At 44.3% G+C, this 19,647-nt stretch overlaps 1 protein-coding gene across 2 annotated transcripts; it reads right to left on the bottom strand.

Annotated features, from left to right (window-relative positions):
- Positions 1-1,158: 1,158 nt before the first annotated feature.
- FBXO40 (F-box protein 40) lies at positions 1,159-17,765 on the bottom strand. Of its 2 annotated transcripts, none has more exons than XM_069785939.1 (3): positions 17,407-17,765; positions 7,904-9,799; positions 1,159-5,790 (listed from the first exon to the last, which is right to left on the bottom strand). In XM_069785939.1, the coding sequence occupies exons 1-3, from the start codon at positions 17,596-17,598 to the stop codon at positions 5,593-5,595; spliced, it is 2,286 nt and encodes a 761-aa protein (XP_069642040.1). In that variant the 5' UTR covers positions 17,599-17,765; the 3' UTR covers positions 1,159-5,592. The 2 variants fall into 2 exon arrangements, with proteins under 2 accessions (XP_069642040.1, XP_069642041.1); XM_069785940.1 differs by lacking the exon at positions 17,407-17,765 and adding an exon at positions 13,916-13,969.
- Between the last annotated feature and the right edge of the window lie 1,882 nt (positions 17,766-19,647).

Here is a 19,647-nt window from a genome sequence, read left to right as displayed (position 1 = left end):
TACCTTCCAGATATTGGCAGGAAAGAAATATGAGTGACTAAGTATGGGGTGGAAACTAGCTATCATGCAAGTAACAGAAATATGGTAGAATAACAGTCATCCCTGGTATTAAAATATTCTACTGTTCAGGACTGATAGAAAGGAAGATAAAAACAGTGCATTAGCATCACATGAATGATGTTATAGGTTGTTTAGATGACACTCAGAAAGTTAAAAGAGGCTTTTCTCTGGTGCAGCTCAGAGTCAGCTGTGAGCTGTTCAAGTTCATAACTGGATATGTAGGGAGAGAGCTAATATTAAAAGAGATAAATCCCACTAAGAACTATGCTGCCATGGGGAAACTAACTTCAGAGTTATGGACCAGAGAATAATCTCTCGTGATCATAACGGGCCTTGGGCCTGTAATTCTCAACATGACGGATGACAAATTCCTTCACAAAACCATCACTGAACCTACAAAAGATTCATTAGTTGTAAATAGCAAGTAAGTCATAGAGCAGGTGGTCATCAAAAATAAATCTGGAGCGTGTGATCATCGCTTCCTTAGATATAAAATAAGTGGGAAGCTAAATGAGAATAGGCCTGTACTGTACATGCAGGTTGGTTGCAAAAGAAATTAAAACCCAGGGAATTAAGACGACTTGTTGCCATCGACTGTAGTGGTAAGGAAACTGGATGTGAAAGATGCCCAAAATTTCTGAGATGCACAGTGGCTGTGGAACTTGCACCCCAAGTAAGGAAGCAAAAATCCCTCTGTAGCTACCTGGATGAACAGCCACAAGGTGAAGAGTAAGGAGAGAGATTGGCAAAGAAAACTCTTCTTCAAATGTTTGTAGATATAATGTAACATCAGTCTGGAAAACGGATTTATAAAAGAAGAGAAAGTTTTTAATACAAGTAAATAACTGAACTAGGAAGGAGTAAGTGGCTATGTAAAGCAGATGGGGTCAAAAGTAAAAATAATTGTTAAAATTAAATAAATATAAATAAAAATACAAATTATAGTCTCCAAGCAGGCAAATGATAGTGAAGAGTGGAGTGGAGGAAAGGAGCGTAATGAATATGAGGGTACAGGAACTACCACACCTGATTCGAAACCAAAGCAAACGTTAATGTGATGAAACTAAGAAAACAAGCTAAGACTTGGATTTTGCTGGATTTTTTAAACCATAATGATTTTTATTCTTAAGAAAGCAACAAGGAGTTACAGAGTTTCGCAAAATAACAAACACCGTTCAGATAGATTTCACCTTATCTGTGCTCACTCAGTTTTGGGAGTTGGAGACCCAGCAAGTAATTTCTCCCTCCAACCCGGACTTACGATACGTGTCAGTGGGTGACCTACCCTTTCACCCCTTAAGAATGATCATCTGCCCCATGTTACTGTATTCCACTAATTGGTAATTTCCAGCCCCTTCAAGGAGAAGCCTTTATCCAGAAAGTCTGTTGTTGGCAGCAAATGACGAGCGTACAGGAACATCAAAATTTGTGACTCTCTGTGGTTTTACCATGGCCTCTCAGCTCGTGTTTCAACAATCCACTGGCTGAATACTCTAACCCAGAACAGAGGCTGTGCCACAGAGTGAGGTCCACTGCAAAAGTTACAATTCAGAACAGAGTCTGCATTTCACTGAGTTCACCAGGCTTATCCAAATATTTTACTTTGTCAGTAGAAACCAAATAACATAAACTAAACTCTCCATTCCCCTTATGTCTCTGCTCTCCTAAACATCACTCTTAACCTCCTAGTGTCTGTTGAATTGAACCGCTTCCTCCTAAACCATTTGCAGCTGCATCACCTCTTCAACATCCCACTTCCCTTCATTCCTGTGCCCTTTTACCTTTCTCCACTTGCCTCTTCTCATGACACCCACGATCAGGCAGGTCTCCTCTATCCAAACCCGTTACCTTTCCTGTTTCCCATCTTTCCGCTCTCTTGTCCCGAGCCTTTTTGCCCTGCTCTGACATCTCTGATGTCCATGATGCCATCGTTTCAGTTTCCGTTCTTCCAACGAGAGGAAACACTGCAGAACATGTCAGCCTGGAGTGTGCGGAGTATTGCTCTTGCCCTTCACAAGACATGTGGGCAGCACAACCAGGATCAAAGCCATGAAGATCCAGAGTGTGGGATCTGGACTGAGAGCAACCTCAGTGCTCTGCTGGACTTGGATCCCCTTTTCCAGTTCAGACCCCACCACAGCAAAAGACCTGTTTTGAAAAACACCAAATGCCCGTTTTTTTCTAATCAAATCCCTCAAGCTGAAATTTAGGAAGAGTTTTAACTTTCCGTTGGACAAGTTACGAGCTTAAACTAGGAGCCTAAGGACTTGTTGAACCCAAACCGAAGCCTCTCGCATTTTAAATAAGCCAGCATTGTGCTCACCAAGATAAACAGGGCAGGCAAATTTGGTTCCTTGCAGCTCCCCAAAGCTTCCGCCGACTCTGCTAATGAGCAGGACCATCAACATCGAGCTAGCTTGGCATGCATCCTCTGATTAATTAAACTGCATCTGACACCAGCCCACAGCTCTCCGCTAGTGTTAAATACAAGATAAAGTAAGAAGTGGCTACCAGCCGACATTTGCCAGGTGGGTACGCACCAGTATAAGGGTGATCTCTGCTCCCCTGTACAGCTTTCCCTTTTCCAGCGTCGGGTTAACCAGACTAACCTGAAGATGACTGGATTTTCAGCTTCCACTGTATATGCTGAATGTTACTTAACCAAATTTACAGTTTACAGCAGTATACCTCTATATTCACAGGGGTGAGTTTGTCTCTTCCTCTCTCTGTGAATTAACAGCCTGTGTCTCTCCAGTGTACCTATAGCAGTACCAGAAGGAAAATGATCCAGTCTCCTAGACATTGTATGTACAGCCCATCTGATCCCAAGAGGTAAAGGTTGTGACATTCCTGTCTCCGACCTGCACCCTGACCCACCACATTTGCGAAGGTCGCATCCTCCCCTGTAGTCTGACCTCCTGCACAGGGAAGAAGCAGGATCAGTGGTAATAAAGCTGGAAATGAAGTCATGCAATCTCCAGGAGCAGAGAGATACAAGAACAAAATCCTCTGGCATCGACAGGAGGAGGCCAGAAGTGGAATAGCAGCGGTGCTGGTGACACTAGCGCTGAAGGTAAAACAAGCCCAATTCATACCTAACAGAAGCCACAATTTCAGGGCAGCTACACTAGTTTGCAGCAACTAAGTGGCTGATCAGGTGAGAGATAGTTCACACGTTGAAGTTTTTCATGGTCTCTTATACCAACCTTGAACACTGACTTACTCTGAGACCCTATTATTTAACCCTCTTTTTTTTTCCCCTCCCCAAATTATCCATAATTTTGAGTGATTCCATTTTTAAAGTACCCAGCATAGATACTGGCACCCAATTTTTGGACATGCATTTGCAGCCACCGTGGTCTGCAGCTACAGTTGGGTGCTCAGCATCTTTCAAGATCAGGTACATGATATGTGAAGGATGAGGCCCTGATGTAGAGACCAGTCTAGGAAGTCTGGCTGTATGTTCTCTCCTCTGTCAACTTCCCTGTGTAAAACAGAGTGATAATATTGGGCAACTAATGTTATATGGGATGTTTTGAGGACAGGTGAGTTTTTGTAAGCAACTTTAAAGGGTGGCCTGTTTGTGTTTGCGCAGCAGCTTAAGCCACAGGGTGAAGGATCAGAGCACCCAGCTTTAACTGCTCCTGGCCCAGCTTAGGTTCCCTGTGTTCATTTGCTTCAGTTTCCTCTGCATAAAACTGGGATGCTACTTGTTGTGTTTTCCACAGGATACTGGTGCAGACAAGTTTATTCTCATGTGTAAAGCACTATGAGACTTCCCAGAAAGGATCTCTAGGGACAGAAAACAGAATAGCATTAAAAAATAAATAAATCTGTAACTGCTGCTACTCTTGCTCCCGGGACTAGTCCACTGTCCGCACAACTCGATATGCTCCTGAGGGTGCGTGTCTGGAGAAGAAAAACATCCTCGTATGGTTATAAATCTCACAGGGACCACTTAAATTGCAAGTGTAGACAAGGATGAGCTGCACTCAGCATGGTTTCGGTCACCACGCAATTCATGCCTTCGATTACCAAGTGCTCAGCTCAGGTTCATCAGCAACCTTTATCAGTAGGAGAGGGCTTCTTCTTGCATAGCCTGCCTCAGCCCAGATCTGTACCGAGACCGGGGATGGCAAGTTCGGCGTGCATCCATCAACCTGGGACAGTTTTCACCTGCAGCCGTCCTAGCTCCTGGCAAGGTTCTCCTGCCTGAGACGGTGAGATGAAAGCCAGACCTCGTGTCCTGAGCTCACACTTCTGGCAATGAGCTTAAAGAAGAAAGGGGTGTGAGTCAGCACCGCTGTGGCTGTGCAGCGGCTCTAAGTTGTCGAATCGGTTTATGGCCATTTCAGAGGAATTCCTCCACCACCACCACAACTATGGCCTTTCTATCTAGTGCCTCTGAAGTGGGTTTAAGTAGTGTAATAAGACAGATGCTCTTGGTAACACGCCCGCTTTCTCTTATCTGTTGCCTCAACAAGTACATTCTGGTTTTAAATTAGGGTATTTATTAAAAATTAAACCAAATCCTAATCACTCTTCTGCCCTGTAAAAAAAAGAAAAAATTCTTATACTCCAGCCCATTTAACTGAAGCAAACATTATCCATACTGTTACTGAGTGGGTTGCCGAATGCCTTTTCTTTTACAGAAAAGAATAATATTTCTTTGACATACTGTTTATGGTTGCTTACAATTACAATCTGCAATTTACAGCTGCAAAACTGAGTAGGTAAGGCATTCTAAAAATGACCTCAAATACGCTTTGATGGCTTTAATGGATTTTTAAATAAAACAGAGAAAGTTATTAACTGAAAAATATAAAAAGTCATTTGAGCCCCTAAAATTGTTTGCTACTTGGTGATTTCTAACAAAGAGCAAGTTTGTTTGCTTTGGTTTGGTTTGAATGCTCCCATGAGCTCAGCTTTAGGCTTGCGCTCAACTAGCCATGCTTGCCTGAATCGGGGTCCTAAACGATGGTCTGTGGCTGTGCAGTGAATTCCTGACTCCTCACTGGAGTTCTAATTAACTCACTTAATTTTGGGGCTTCCTTTTCTTTTGCCCATGCCTCAGAACAGTTTAGCAGTCCCTAGGTCTGCCAGGCAGGAGGGCATCTACCTGTGCTCCTAGAACCTGGCTTTCCACCCAAAACTAAGGTGTTTCAGACCTAGTCGAGCTAGGTACATTAACTGCTCTTCCAGGGACACGCTCTTCCAGGACCAGCAGCCTACCTTCAAGGTTGCAAAGATGCTGTTTTCAAACAAGATCCTTATTGCTTTCTTCGGGATGCTGTATTAAGCAGGGAACAGAAACATAATCAGAAAGCATGTGATATCAGTGAGCAGTGAAAGAAGTTTTAACAATTAAATTAATGCAGGAAAAAAAAGATGCAGGGTGTTTCAAACTCAGCTGGGGAGAAGCCAGTTTTGTATGTTCAAAGGAGAGTTGGAAGCAACAATCTTTACACCCGAATTCCCAAATCTTCCTTTCAAGGGCCCTGAAAGGAGCATGGTGGAGGGGAAGCAGGTTGTTCAGACTCTGCGCTTGAAAGTAGAAACCAAAGTCTTTTGAGTCTGCTCTCGAGATTCGGACATGCCTGTCAGCAGCACGGGGTCCGTCTTGTGCTCCACTTGGTAGAAGGGACAATTCTTCAGGTGCTCCGACATGCACACAACGTCGTTGTGCTGCCATTTGTGAACTCTGGAGAACAGGCTGCTGAACTGCCAGATCTAATACGGGAAAGGGCAGAGAAATTGAGGAGAGAAAAATGGGAATGTTGGTAAAAACAGAAGAGGATTTTAAAAATCTATATGTTCTTCTAGTGGGTGTGCATTATTCGTACTAGACAGGTTAATGAACATCTGATTGTGCAGGGTTGGCATAACAAGCAAAAATGGGGTCTGTATTGTTACCTATCTCGTACTTGCTGGTTTTGCTGCTTTAGTTACCACCTGCCATTTTTAACAGGAAAGTATCCTTCTGCAGGTTTTGGTGCCAATCCAGTGCAGGGCATGAGGAAATCCTGGACACCTGACGACCGCACCTCTGCAGAAAACTCTGTCCCAGGTACAATGTGATCCAAGATGTTTATAAAGCAAAGTGACTACAGCATGCTTGTGTGATACATATCTCAAAGAACCCTGACTTCATAAAGACCTTCCAAAGCATCTATCAGCAACTTCAAAGTAATTAACATTACAACACTGTTGTTATTCACCCCACCCCAGAACAAGCCTGGGAAATCTAAGGTTAAAGTTATTGCTAGAGGACATACAAGCTTGTGAAAAATAGAAATGTGCAGTTAAATTTTCTGATCCTGTTTGCAGTGATACCATGTACCATTTAGTGGTATACTAGCGTGTAGTGATAAGACTGTGATTAAGCCACTTTAACATTTGCTGTATACCAGTAAATCAAATTAATTTTTAAGTCATAGTAGATTTCTTCTCCCCAAAAATGTTTCTTCCTGTGGAAGAAGGACACTATGTGGGTGTGCTACACTTAAGATTACCTGACCCTGTTCTAGTCCTAAGTAATGGTAGCTATTATACACAATAGTCAGGAAATTCAGACTAATTACAAACAGAATGTTTTCAAGCAGAAGCTGTGCATTGGAAACAAGATTCCTGTGTGGTCAGTACAGACAGCTAACATGAAAAGGGTTAGACAGTCCTTAAATTCAATACTGCTGGTTTGAAATTGCTCTACAGTAACTGAAGTTAATTGCTATATGAATGCTTAGCTGGAATTTCTTCCTTTTACTGAAGGAAGCCACATCCTCCAGTAAATTATTTCAGTGGCTAATTCCTGTTTTGGATTGGACTAATTTGACTTGCAGCCACCAAACTTTGTTACACAGATTTTGAATTCACCGCGCTTCATGTCTTCTCTTAATAAAGAGTACTTTCTCTTAATAAAGAGTCATAAACTGCTAAGCTTCCATTTGCTAAGAATCAATAGGTGGGAATCTTCAGGGGTCTGCTTGAAATCCAGGTCCTTAGATAATTTCTGGGAGTCTTCCCTGAATCTCTAAATTATTTGTTCCTAGATCTCTGTCTTGTCTGCTTGGTCATGCTGGAGTCTCCCATGTTATTCTTTCAGGTTTATGTTAGAGCAGCTGCAAGGCTGTCAGCTAGGCACCCCCCCCTCACCCCCCCCCGTAATAACTATTGTTCAGCTAGGACTTAGACTGAGCTGTATTTACGTATTTCTTTCAGACTACCTAAACAGCCAATAAGGGTGGTAATTTTCCAGCACAAACAGTGGGAGACCAGCTTTGCAGAAGAAGTCTTCCCACCCCCATGCTGCTCCCTCAGGTGCTCACAACCCAACAAACCGCTCATGGCAATCCTGTGAACTACTAACCATGAAAGCCCTCGGGGGTTGATGCGAATGCCTGAGCTTCTCTCACAGCCACGTCTCCTTGTTCTTTACCTTTTTGGCGTTCTAAAGCATGTTTTAGTTTTGACATACTCTAGACCAGCTTGTAAAGAACAATAAAAAAAGTATGCACTTCAAATTCTTCAAAAATCCATGTGTAACCCTTAAATATCAGGAATTCTCAGTTCCCAGTGCCTAAAAATGGTGCACATGCAAACAGGTTACCCAAGACAAGCTTGGGTGATGACGTTCAGCTAGTCAGGAGATGTCCGTTTACGCCTTCCTACCTTTGCTAGATGTACTGCATTTTACAGCCCTGACCCCTGACAACTGTGGTGCACATTCACAACCTCACGAACCTTCCCCACATCTGCGTGCTTACATGCAGCATCCCTTGTTATGCTTGTGTTTTATCTGGAGAGAACCCACGGCTATCTTTTTCCCAGTGTCACAGTCACTTGCCTTTTTGCGAGCTTTCCATGAAGTACCGCCATGGGAATATCTTCTTTTCTCCCACACCAGCAGGACCATTCCCTTCTCTTGAAGAAGAGTGGCACAGATGTCCCTCATCAGCACTGACACTTGCGATAGCTGAGATAAACTGAAGCTGTCCAGGAACCCTGCAATGTACTTGAGCACTTCCACTGGGAGGCTGCTCAGCAAGTCCTTATTTCTCCCTTGATTAGCCACTGTGGAATTGCACTTCCCTGATTCGGCAAGGAGGGTGTCCACCTCTGGCTTAATAGCAAATGTCTTGAGAGGCTTGCTGTATATAACCTTGGCCTTAAGTCCATCAGGGCGGAAGGGATTTTGAACAAAAGTACATCCCAAGTAGGCCAGTGGGCAGCGACGCTGGAACCATCCATCCAGACATGACTGGATATCAGCGTGCACATTCTTGAAGTGGGACGGGAACTCATCCCTCCTGAAGAAATGACTGCAAGTGAATGCGAAAGCTGAACTGCTTTTGTTGTGTCTTCTGGTTACGCATTCAGTGTAGAGCTCCATGTGGAGTTCTGGTGGGCTTTTTTCATCCAGAATATCTGCTAGAACAGCACTGGAGGAGAAGGGCTCCAGAGGAAAGCTGTATGTCTGTGTTGCAAAATCCATAAAGAGTCCATCGATACCTCTTGCTTCGGAGATCTCATGGCCTTTCAGCTCTTTTTCCAGTGCACACAGCAGTGTGGCTTTAACTATATTTGCCTTAGGTAGTTCTTCTAGGTTTAATCCCAATTCTGAGGTATCCACTGACTTGTCTGAAGTTGGCATCTTGTGGCCCAGTGCATCTCCTAGTCGTGCTCTTTTGCCACAGTAACTAACTGGCACTTTGAAGGTGTAGACAGTCTTCACCTCCTGAGCTTCCAAGTTCCCATAGACAAAATCTTTTTCTTTGGGAGTGCAAGCAGCTAGCTGGCCAAAGCGGATGAGCATTCCCCCGTGATGTACCAGATACATGTTGTAATCACCTACACCAACTTCCTTCTTCAGCCTCTCCAGGACCCCTTCTTGCCAGGGAGCCAGTCCTGTCATTTCTGTATTTGGTGTTACTTTTTCGGGCTTTTGGTCCTTTGCCTCTTCTGCACCGTCAGGTACTTCCTTTGCCTTCTCTGCGGAGCTGGCAGCATGAGGGGCTGACGCTGTTTTCTTGGAAGCCTCTGTCTTCTGTCCTGTGCTGGCTGCTGAGCCCGTTACCTTGCAAGCCAGGAGCTCTTTGCTGAAAATGTTCTCCCAGGTTTTGTAACTCCCCAGATCCATTCCCTCTTTGTCCTTTGCCAAATCTTCACGCTCACGTTGGCTGAGCTCAGACAACTGGTCGTTACCCTCTTGGGAACCACAGGATACTCCTCCCACAGCACCTTCTTCCCCATCCATGGCTTCGTCCATTAGCTCTTCCACTTCATCCTTTTTCCTCCACTCTGGAAACAATTCAGCTATTTTCAAAGCCCTGAAAAGGATCTTCTGGTCTCTGAGCGCCAAGGCTGTGTCCAGACACTCTTCGTTCAAGGTCTCCTTCATAATGTTCTTGTGGAGGGTTGTGTCCGAATCCACGTTTGGCCAACGATTCCACTCCATCGAGCAGCAGACAACACTGGCTGGACAGACCTGGAGGTGCTTCGCCAGCTTAAAGCGGGCCATGGAAAAAGGGCAGCCATAAGCTGAGTTGAGGCAGGAGACCTGCTCTAAGGGACAGAGCAATTGGTGCTCCTCCTCCTTGCACATGTGGAAGGTGGCCCCGCAGCGAAGGTGGCAGCTGATCACCATGCAGGAGATGGAGAGCTCAGTTGGTGCGCGGCAGTGCCGGTTGAAACATCCCTCGCAGTGCCTGTGCTGCCCAGGGGAAGCTTTCTGAGCCCGGTGCTGTGTGTAGCAAAGACAAGAAGACAAGAGTTATTGCTCGAAGGAGCAAGGACGGCCACAGACCCTCCATGCCCGTGCTTGGTTTCTATGTGTTAGGCGCTCACATGCACTTCTAGCGGGAATAAGGCTGTGGGCAAATAACTGGCAGCTCCATGTAGTCGTGTATCAGCACTGATCCCCATGGTACAGCGCGGTCGGATAGCAGCACAGATACAGATGAGGTCCTTACTCATTAGCCCAGCAGAGGCAGCCAGGGTTTGGGAGCAAGCTGTTTTCTGTCCCAATATTTACACTGGGTCTATCTATACCAAGCTGCTGAAATCAAGACTGCCAGAGGCACAGTGAAGGAGCTTCCCACTTCCTCAATGCTTTTTGAGTAGGAAAGATGATGTTTCTTTTTCCTCCCTGGAAAAATGAGCTGGTTGTTTGGCCTATGTGCCTCGTCATCCCCCCACATAAAGACATGAATGTTGCGCAAATGAACCTCCTTTTGCTCTACACCAGCAAGGCTGAGAGTGAGGGTTATCTTCATGTTCCCAGTGTGGAAAACAGCCTGGGTAAAAGCTAATTTGCCTGGCCTTCTTTGCTCTGCTTTTCTGATCTACCCTTACACTCCTAGATGATGCTGTGTGTTGTGGAACAGAGACTGCGGGGGACTTTCCTTCAGGCAAGTTATTTGCTGCATTTACTTTCAGGTGTCAAAACCTGGAATAAGGTGATGCCTCGGTCTGCGTTTTGAAGACAAGCTCCAGAGTGCAGTGGAGGCTTGTTGCAAGGTTATACTCACGCAGTTAAATCCATTTTCTTCTACTTTTTTTGTACAAACTGCCTTTCACCTTTCTTCCCCGTGCTGTCACCAGTGAATGCCAAGTAGGTAGGAAGGAGGAGAAGAGGGCAGGTATGGTTTATCTCCTGCTCTGCTCAGCACCACAGTGTGCAGTTAGGGCAGAAGGGGAGCGACGAAGGTCTAACCTCAACAGAGCTTTTCCCTTCCTCTGACGGTGCAGGGGAGAAGTCAGCCTGAGCATGCCTTTTACAGGGTGTCTCTTTGAGAAAGAATCCATTTTTCTTCCTTTGGGATTTGTCTTAGAGCATGATCCTACAAAAACCGGTCACCACTGCTCTACTTTTTCAGTTTACCCTATGTACTTCTGATGGGTCAGTGTCAAACACTGCCCGGAACTGAATAGGTGATCCTGAGCTGATCATCTTTTAGATTCAGCTTGTAAAGATGTTAGTGACACCACAAAGGGCCAGAAAATACAGAAAGAGGTCCCAGGCAACAAGTAATGAACACCACCAGTCTCCGTTTCATAAATTCAGCTGCCACCAGGCAGCTCCATGAATTGAACATTTTGCAACTGCCAGACTGGATTAAAAGAACAAGTTGAGGTTGCCAAACCAAATGTTTCAGAATTTCAACCAGCTTTATTACACGATCAGATTAAATGTTTTCTTAAGGAAGACTGCATTTCTGTTCTCATGCTTCCATATTAATGTGGTTTCAAAATATATGTAATTTTTTCCTCTCCTCCCCTTAAAAACCTTTGAAATAAAAAGGTTAACATACAATTTTCCTGAGGTCCAACAACAAAAAGCAGAAGTACAAGAACATGATGTACAAAGATCCCTATATAAAAAGTTACCGCTACCAGATTACTAGCTTTGTGTCACAATGAACCACTGGCTTTGGTTTCATCATTGTGTCTTTTGTTCTTTCCCGGTAAGTCAATTAAATGAGTTTAATGTAAAAATAATGCACTTAGGAGGCCTGCTTCCAAAAGTTCTCAGTTGCCCTTGCTCATAATATCTCTACCCTTGCAATAATTCCCAGCAATAGCTGTTAATCCTTCCTAAAAATGGGAAAACAGAGGCACAGAGTCCGACAGCAAGTAAATGGAGGCGGTGATTAGCATGAGGCATGCCTTCTCTTGTAAAAAATCTAGGAACGTAAGAAATAACATTCTGGGTCAGACCAGTGGTCCACCCAACCCAGCAGTCTTCTTCACCAATGTCCCTAAGAGATGCTGTTTAGGGGGAACATGTAGGACCTCCTCTGGTCCTTTCCCCTCATACACGGTTGTTGGATTAGAGAACTAGAGGCTGCTCAGTCACTACTCGGAGCTACTTCTCTGGCTACCTTCAACTGGTATCAGTAACTTGGCCCAAAGAAGAGCTGCTGCAAGCAGAAAAATCCCGACTTCTGACTTTCTGCTCCTTGCTGTAGGGGCTGCATTCCAGCTTGGTTCAGCCTACTGTGAATCTTTGTGGAAGGGAAAGAGCTAATGATAAGGAGGAACTGAAGTTCTGTTTCCAAACATGACACAGGGCATGCTTTTTTTCTGTGAGAATGAGAAAAAAAGTTTTGACAAGTCTTCCCACCACAGTTTCTATGCAGTAGGAACTACCATAGGCCCAGCAGACCCTCATTTGGCTCTGGGAAAAAATCGACATTGTTAGTAAAATAATTTAGACTTTGGGTTTTTTTTGCTAAGGTTAAAGAAAATACAGTAGTGTCATTTACCTAGATGTGAGTGCTTTTGCAACCCCAGTCTTAAGTGATCTAGCCCTGAGGAGAGCTGGTCTGCAGAAGAAGTAGGCTCAGGCTCAAGGGGAAGAGATGCTACGTGAAGCGGCTTCCCCTCTCTTTCTTGAGGTAGTGTCTTAACTTCTCGTCTCTCACACTTTCCCACGCCGGCAATGGAAGTCACGAACAACGCCGGAGAAAGAAAGATGTCTGGGAAAGGCAATGCTTGTGGATTCCTGCAGTCACTAAAGACCACACACTGGTGTTTGAATTTGATGTGCATTAACTGCTTAACGCATCTTTGTTCCATCCTTTGCAACTTCCAGCACTGACCAAACCTGTTTACACCTCCTAATGAATCAACCCCACTCCCCCTTGGTCCTGCAGAGTAAAGGAACTTGGTGGTCCCTTTACCCATGGACAAACTTACACTCTGAAGTATAAAGCTTAGGTACCTTCACCTTTGTTTGCATGGAAAGAGCTCAAGACAGCAACGCAGAAGAACAGTATTTTGTGACTACCTTTTATAACATTCCCTGCCTTGTCTTGGGAAGCACCGGCTTCTGGCCGGGGGTGACAGCAGGGTGCTGGCCAGGGTGGCCCCAGGCACATGCAGCCCTTAAATACCTGTGGTTTAGGGTGGCATCTGTCCTGCTTTAGGCTGTTTGGTTACATCTACTTTTATGCAGCTCAGAGAAGCAGGAGATACAGATGGATTTATTTCACATTGGCAGCATCCTTGCTGCTTTCATTCTTGTAACATTTTGCTGCAAATATAATCTCTAAAAATAGTCCCAGCTATGACTTGCATAAGGTCAGAGGAAGGCTGGGTACATTACACTGCAATAAAAACACGAACATGTGAACAATACTTTCCACTGCAAAAGTAACTCTTGGAGAAGAATAATTGATAAATAAAAATACAGCAGAGGCACAGGCCTTATGGTTCTCTAAAACACAGAAAGGACTGGTTGCAAAGTTTCTGGAGAGGACCCTGCTTCACACTGCTGTATGCTGAAACTGAACCCCATCCCAATGACATGCAGAGAAAGAAAATACATGCTTTCTTTATGAGAAGTGACCATTATCAGATCTTTCAGATTCAGAATCAGTCTTCATCATTATCCAGGTATTTTTTAGTTGAGTTTACTTCATCTCTAACTTGTATATGCTGTTCTTTTCAGACAAATTATTTCTATGCCTCTCTTCTCATTGTCAAATCTGTGAAGCTAGGGGACAGGAAGAAGGGATAGAGAATTTTTCTGATATTTATCAGGATTTGAATGCTGCTTCTATTCTGACATGCTGGTAATCAGGAGCTCTGTATTTTAACTGATGATCTAGTTAGCTCTGTGGTTTAGTTGATGGTATTATTGTCAGTATACAAACTACAACTTTCAAAACCCTGAGCAGAAAGTTTACAAATTCTTGCCTCGGTAAGTTTGATACCTAAAACCCAGAGGCAGGTGACACACAGATACGTTGGGTTATGAAACATTTCTCTAAACCTGTACACTTCTTGTTTCCCTGCAACTTGCAAAATTTCCTAAGAGCTGAGTTACAAAAAAAATCAAAACAGAAATACTTACTTGAATCATGTTCAAGCTACTGTGGAAAGAAAGGATGCAAATCCAGTCCACAGTCTGTCCACTTTGGTAAATCTTTATTTTTAGCCCGTCATGACAGCAAATCAAGTAAGGTTTAAAAATATACAGCTGCTATTTTAACTGCAGATATGTCTGTGTCTGGAGCAGATCTGTTCAGTGACAATAACTTACAGTTTATAAACAAATTACAATTTCTTTTCAGTAAATATATATTTGGTTCAGTTGCAGCCAATGAGCCAAAACAATACAACTGTTTTCTTATTTGGTATTTGCCATATGTGACTGATCATATGACATACTAAGGTTATACATCATGTCTGAGCTCTTCACACAGAATCAAGGGATGCCTCCCATTTTAAAGAACCATCAAAAAGGGCCACCAGAAACCCCAGATAATTACCTTAAAGAGTGCCTCTGAGATGAGATTGCAAATGAACATAAAACAGTCTTTCTAAGACATGATAGGGAGCTCTTAAAAAAAAATCTCAGGAAAGTTTGCATCCAAATGCTGGAGCCAAGAACGTTAACGTTATATATATAACGTTACAACAGAAAAATATTTTCAAGGAATGTGAATACTTTTGGTGAAGTGTATAATGCAGACAGGACATACTCTCTATTTCTTTTAATCCTTGTTACCCAGTATATGGTGTTTATCTCATTTTTATCATAATACTTAAATCCTGAGGTAAATACAGAGTTACTAGTTTCCTTACAGGATTTTTCAATATATTTACTGTCTTAGTATCTGAGGGGGTTCACAACCAATAATGAATTTATCTTTGCAGTACTAGAGGTGTACTTGAGGTTAAAAGATACTATTACTTCTGTGTGGCAGATGTAGAATTAAAATATAGAAAGATGAAAAGAAATAGAATGAAATATAATATTTTATATAAATATATATATATACACACACACCAAGCATGGAGATGCTCAGGTTCTGATGTTTCACGTGCAGTTGCATGCTTCCTGCACAAAACCCCTGGCAGACCCAGCTGTAGAATCACATTTTCTGGGAGAGCATCTGTGTCTCCTTAAACTAGAGATTTTCTTCTCTTTTTGTGCAGCACTCTTCCTCAATCACTACGTACTTAACGACCTCAGCAAGAAATCAGGCTCGGCTCTCCCTTTGCTAAACAGATATATTTATTTCTTGGAGTTGAGGAAGAAAACACTATGCCATTGGAAACCATACCGTACCGCATTTGTACATGATTCTCAGGAGCCTAAGTTTTCTCAAGTCCTGTCCTTCAATACAAAATAAAAAGCAAACCCAAGAATGCCACCACCTGGAATCATGGTGACCCCTAAGTGAGTCAAGCCCCACATCTCAACACCCACAGCAGGGACAGCTACAGCTTGAGTGACCGCCTTGGTCACTGTCCTTCGTGGCACATCTGCTCTGCAGTTGCCATTCAGACTGGTCTTGCATATACGTGTGGCCAGCCAAGGTTTAAATGAGTCAGGCAGTGACTATGGTAGAGCTCAGGGTAGGTGGAAAGGGAGAATAAAAGGTATAGATGAAATCTTCATCAATGACACTAACAACCTTCTAGCGAGCATGTGCAAGATGTAGTTTCTTTGAGGCTCAGACCTTGAACAAGTCCACATGGATTTTATAGGGGCACTTTGATTCCAGGGCAATCCTTCTGGTGAACCTCAAATCCTCAGTATAAGGCAGGTGGAGTGAAAAGATTTTCCATGAGACAACTGACCAAAGATGGAAGGATGAAGCTGTGACAATTAGGGAGGTACTCCCTGTATTTTTTAGCTGGGGATCAGCTGGCTGAGGCCGTGGCGTTTCATGGCAATAACCACTAGTTCAGAGGTACTGAATGGGTTGGAATTGTTTTATACTGAAAAAACTATGCTTTAAAATGACAGGGATGGAGTAGGTCCACCGTATAGTGCATCAGCCTGGCAAAGACTTCAATCCATGTTCCTTGCTTTTCTTCCAGAGTGTGCCTGCTGCTCAGGTTCTCGCAGCAGCACATCAGCTTCTCTTCAGCTCCCTAAACCTGGCATGCAGGACCATGGAGCTAAACAGAACCTGTTGCACCATCACGTCTCACCCTCGCCTGATAAATCTGTGCTGCACGCACGCAGTAAAGAGGCACCGAAACTTGCCCGTGCAATTTCTGTCCAGTGAAATGCACTAGTGCTGTTACAGGACAAGTAGAGGGGAGTTGAGAGTAGTGAGGTTCACGTAACACAGGGCACTGCTGGTAGAAACTCCACACTGCACTCCCCCCATGAGACCTGAATCAGCAATATTTCTTGCTCCTCTCTACCTGGTGCAATGTAGCCATAGCTCACCTGTGCCAAACCCACCCCAAAATTCCAGGTTCTGAAATGGTCCTCTGGGCTGGCAGCATGGTGCAGGGCAGCCCAGCAGCAGGGTCTTGTGCTGGGCGTGTTGCGGAGTCGTGTGGGAGTCAGGCAGGATGGGGAGAAGGGGAGAGCCGTGGCACGGAGCTGCTCTGCTGCTCCTTGCGCATGCGAGGGGTCCCTGTGCTGTCCTCGGTAGAGACACAGTCAGGCAAAATCTCACTTTGCATCAGTTACTGGAAAATGGATTTGGTTTGAGCTCAGCAAGTGCTTCAAAATAACAGGTTCCAGTTTAGTTGCAGTTTGAGAACAACAACAAAAAAAAGGGTCCAAACTGTGTTTTTTTTCCTTTGGGCTCAGGTTCTATTTTATGCCCTGGTAACAATCCCATTAACATACTTTTCTGAAAACTTCTTGAGATAATCAAGTAATGGTTTGTTTGAAGCAAAACAAAGGAAACCCAGCCCAAGGCAGATGCCCAGTTATAGAGAATTTCAGAGCTATCGGTTAAGGTCTAAGTGTCATAAAAAACAAAAGCAAAAAGATTCCTGAATAAAAATTCCTAAGCAGCCACATCTCTGAATGGTACTGTAGTACCTGTAACCCTTGTAATTCTTACTTCATCATCATTCATTCAGTCTGGATTACCAACATAAAGTTTGCAGCCTGAATCTACAAAACTTACCAGATTTTAAGTCTTAGCATTTTTGCCACAAGCTTGCTCTTGCCTCTCCTCTGGCCCTTACTGTATCTCCTTGTCTTACTTCTGTCAGAGTTTCTTGAAAATGACAGAAATTGAATTTTTGATTTATCATCTGTCCTGCTGCTGAAGCTCCCATCTTAGAATCAGCATCTTAGTTTTTTAAAACCCCAGATACAGTGCTGCAAACTATGGCTAATCCACTGAATATATTATGGAGGTTTTTTTTTTTTTAGAGTAGCATGCCACAGAGGCGTTCACAGTTACCAGCTGCGTCTGTTTTAGGGTGTCATTTAAGACATCTTGTGTCTGATTATTCTACTTCATCTTAGTTACTAAGGCTGTTTTGAAGATGTCTTGATTTTCATAGCTCAGTACAGTAACCATTGCATTGCATAAGGTTTGACCAATAAAAACTCCAACTCTATTTACAAAGCCTTACCTTAATCATAGAGTCCCCGCGTGTGCACCAAACACTTGCTCTCCCGGTTGTGCTAAGCTGGGTTGAAGTGAGGTCGGTAAGCGAGAGCTGCAAGCAAAGAAAGAGGAGAGAACGGGAGGACACAGAGCAAGCCCAGGCAGAAACATCAAGTAGTTTTGGGATGTTAAAAATAAAACCCGTGCATGTGACCATGGAGCTCAGCTTACAGAGCAGTCTCTTCCACTGTATTTGTTAACACTGTCACTTCTGGAGCGATACTTCACAGAGGAGAGGCGAGAGGCAGAACCAATAATACTCTGTGCCCCCTGCACGAGAGGAAAAGATCAAAACCCTTCCCAGAGCCCTGCATCAGCTCCCTGCTGTGCTCTGATGGAGGTTTGCCTCCAGTTCCCATCGTCACCAGCTGGTGCAGACAGCGATGGTGGGTTTCCGATGGGCAGGGGTGGGCAGAAAGAGAGCAGGAACAGCCCAGAGCTGAGCAGCCGGGCAGATCCGCCTGCCCGCCTCCCGGGGACCCCCAGGAGACTCCCCAGCTCCAGCCCCTCTGCTGCACAGGGAAAGGGTCCCACCGGCCACCGGGAGGAAGCCCGAAGGGTGCAGCTCCCAGTGCCACCCATAGTCAGCCAAACCTGGGGAAGCGACCGTCAGCGTGGTTAAAAGCATTAAATTAAAGCATTTCATGGTGAGATTCATGGCGAGTTTCGTGAGTTCTGTGGTGAGCATTTCATACTCATGGTGAGTACAGACATAGGTACTACTACACGTCAGTGAGGTTCAAGGGTGCGGATGGGGCAGGCGCTGCTTCTCCCTGGCGGGTGCTCACCCCGTCTGGCTGCAAAGACACCTCTTGTGACCCTGCTGCCGCACGCAACCACTTTTCACCACCTCAGAAACACAGAACAACATCTTTTGGCCGTGGTGGTGGCGGCTCTGAGATCCTAAGTCGTGATGAACTTGTTGCTTTGCCTTATCTTTCTCTTTCCTTATCTGTGAGCCCCCAGTGACTCTGATAGTTTGAAACAGTGCAGGCAACTGTGTTTTCATTTTTAGGGCTGAACAAAATGTCAGTAGGTGACAACCAAGGCTTGCTGGTGCCAATTGTAATTTAGTAGTGCTAAATATGGTTAGCAGTCTGGCTCTGTGGCCTTTTTTAGAAAGGGCTGTATTATCGTGATACCATTTTCTGTCATCCCATTGCACTGGGGAAAACAGGGGCCAGTGGTAATATGCCTAAACCTGAATTTCACCCAATCACAACATGATTGCTGATGTGTTTACCCAAATCCACTTCCACCCTTCACCCCGCCCGGTTCAGGGTCATTCTTCAGCCTTCAATGTTGTCATCATCTTTTTAGACTGTGTTTAAAAACATGTTGCCTGTGTGCCTCACTTTCATATGAAGTAAAAAATTCTTCTCAAAATTCTGTATTACTGGTTTAGGATGAAACTCCCTCCAGCTGAATTAACCCAGATTACTAAAATACTTGGGCTTCAGAAGTAGCTGTTGTCAGAAATGAAGCTACCTTCCGTCTTAATTTTACCAGCACCTGATGTCAGCCTGGTTTTAGATCTCTGTGTTTCCAGACAGTCTGAACTCTGGTGGCACTTTTTACTGCTTCCATGTGTTGCTCAGTGATCATGCAGACCCAGAGAGCCTGCCCTGGGTCTGCCTCCCTCTGTTTGGTACTCCGCCTCGCAGCCTCACGTAACACAAGCAGCCAAGTTTTGCAAATCCTTGCCTGCAGGTGATAGCTGTACTGCAGGAAGGCATCATCTGTGGTGGCCTTTTAGGGCAGGGTATCACAAGATGCGCAGAATGAATGTAGTTCACCATCCCTGAAAATGAGCATGTGGTGGAGACAAGGGAGCAGAAGAGCGAAGGTGACGGGAAACAGGAATTCATCCTTGTACCTGCAGCAGACCATTGTATGAGGTCAGCCACACCTGAAACCAGACTCTCGGCAAGAACAGAACTTGCGGATCTCTGCTGCCACCCTGACCTGTGCTAATTTGATTCAAGGTATCTCAGGAATGCCAACTAATACTGTAACCAGACCTTCTGCTGCATTACAGATGTGTTTACTGGTAGGGTCCGAGAAACATGAAATCTCTGAAAGAAAAGTGTAACTGGTATTTATTTTTTGGTGCAAATGCTTTGGGAGAAAGCTGTTGCCTGTCTGCTTAAATGTCTCATATCTCAATTCTATGGGTAGAAATGCTGTGCCATACAGAAGCCCTATG

This window comes from Haliaeetus albicilla, chromosome 6, assembly GCF_947461875.1.
Source record: "Haliaeetus albicilla chromosome 6, bHalAlb1.1, whole genome shotgun sequence".
In the NCBI taxonomy this organism is placed as follows: domain Eukaryota; kingdom Metazoa; phylum Chordata; class Aves; order Accipitriformes; family Accipitridae; genus Haliaeetus; species Haliaeetus albicilla.
This window is presented reverse-complemented; position numbering and strand designations above follow the sequence as displayed.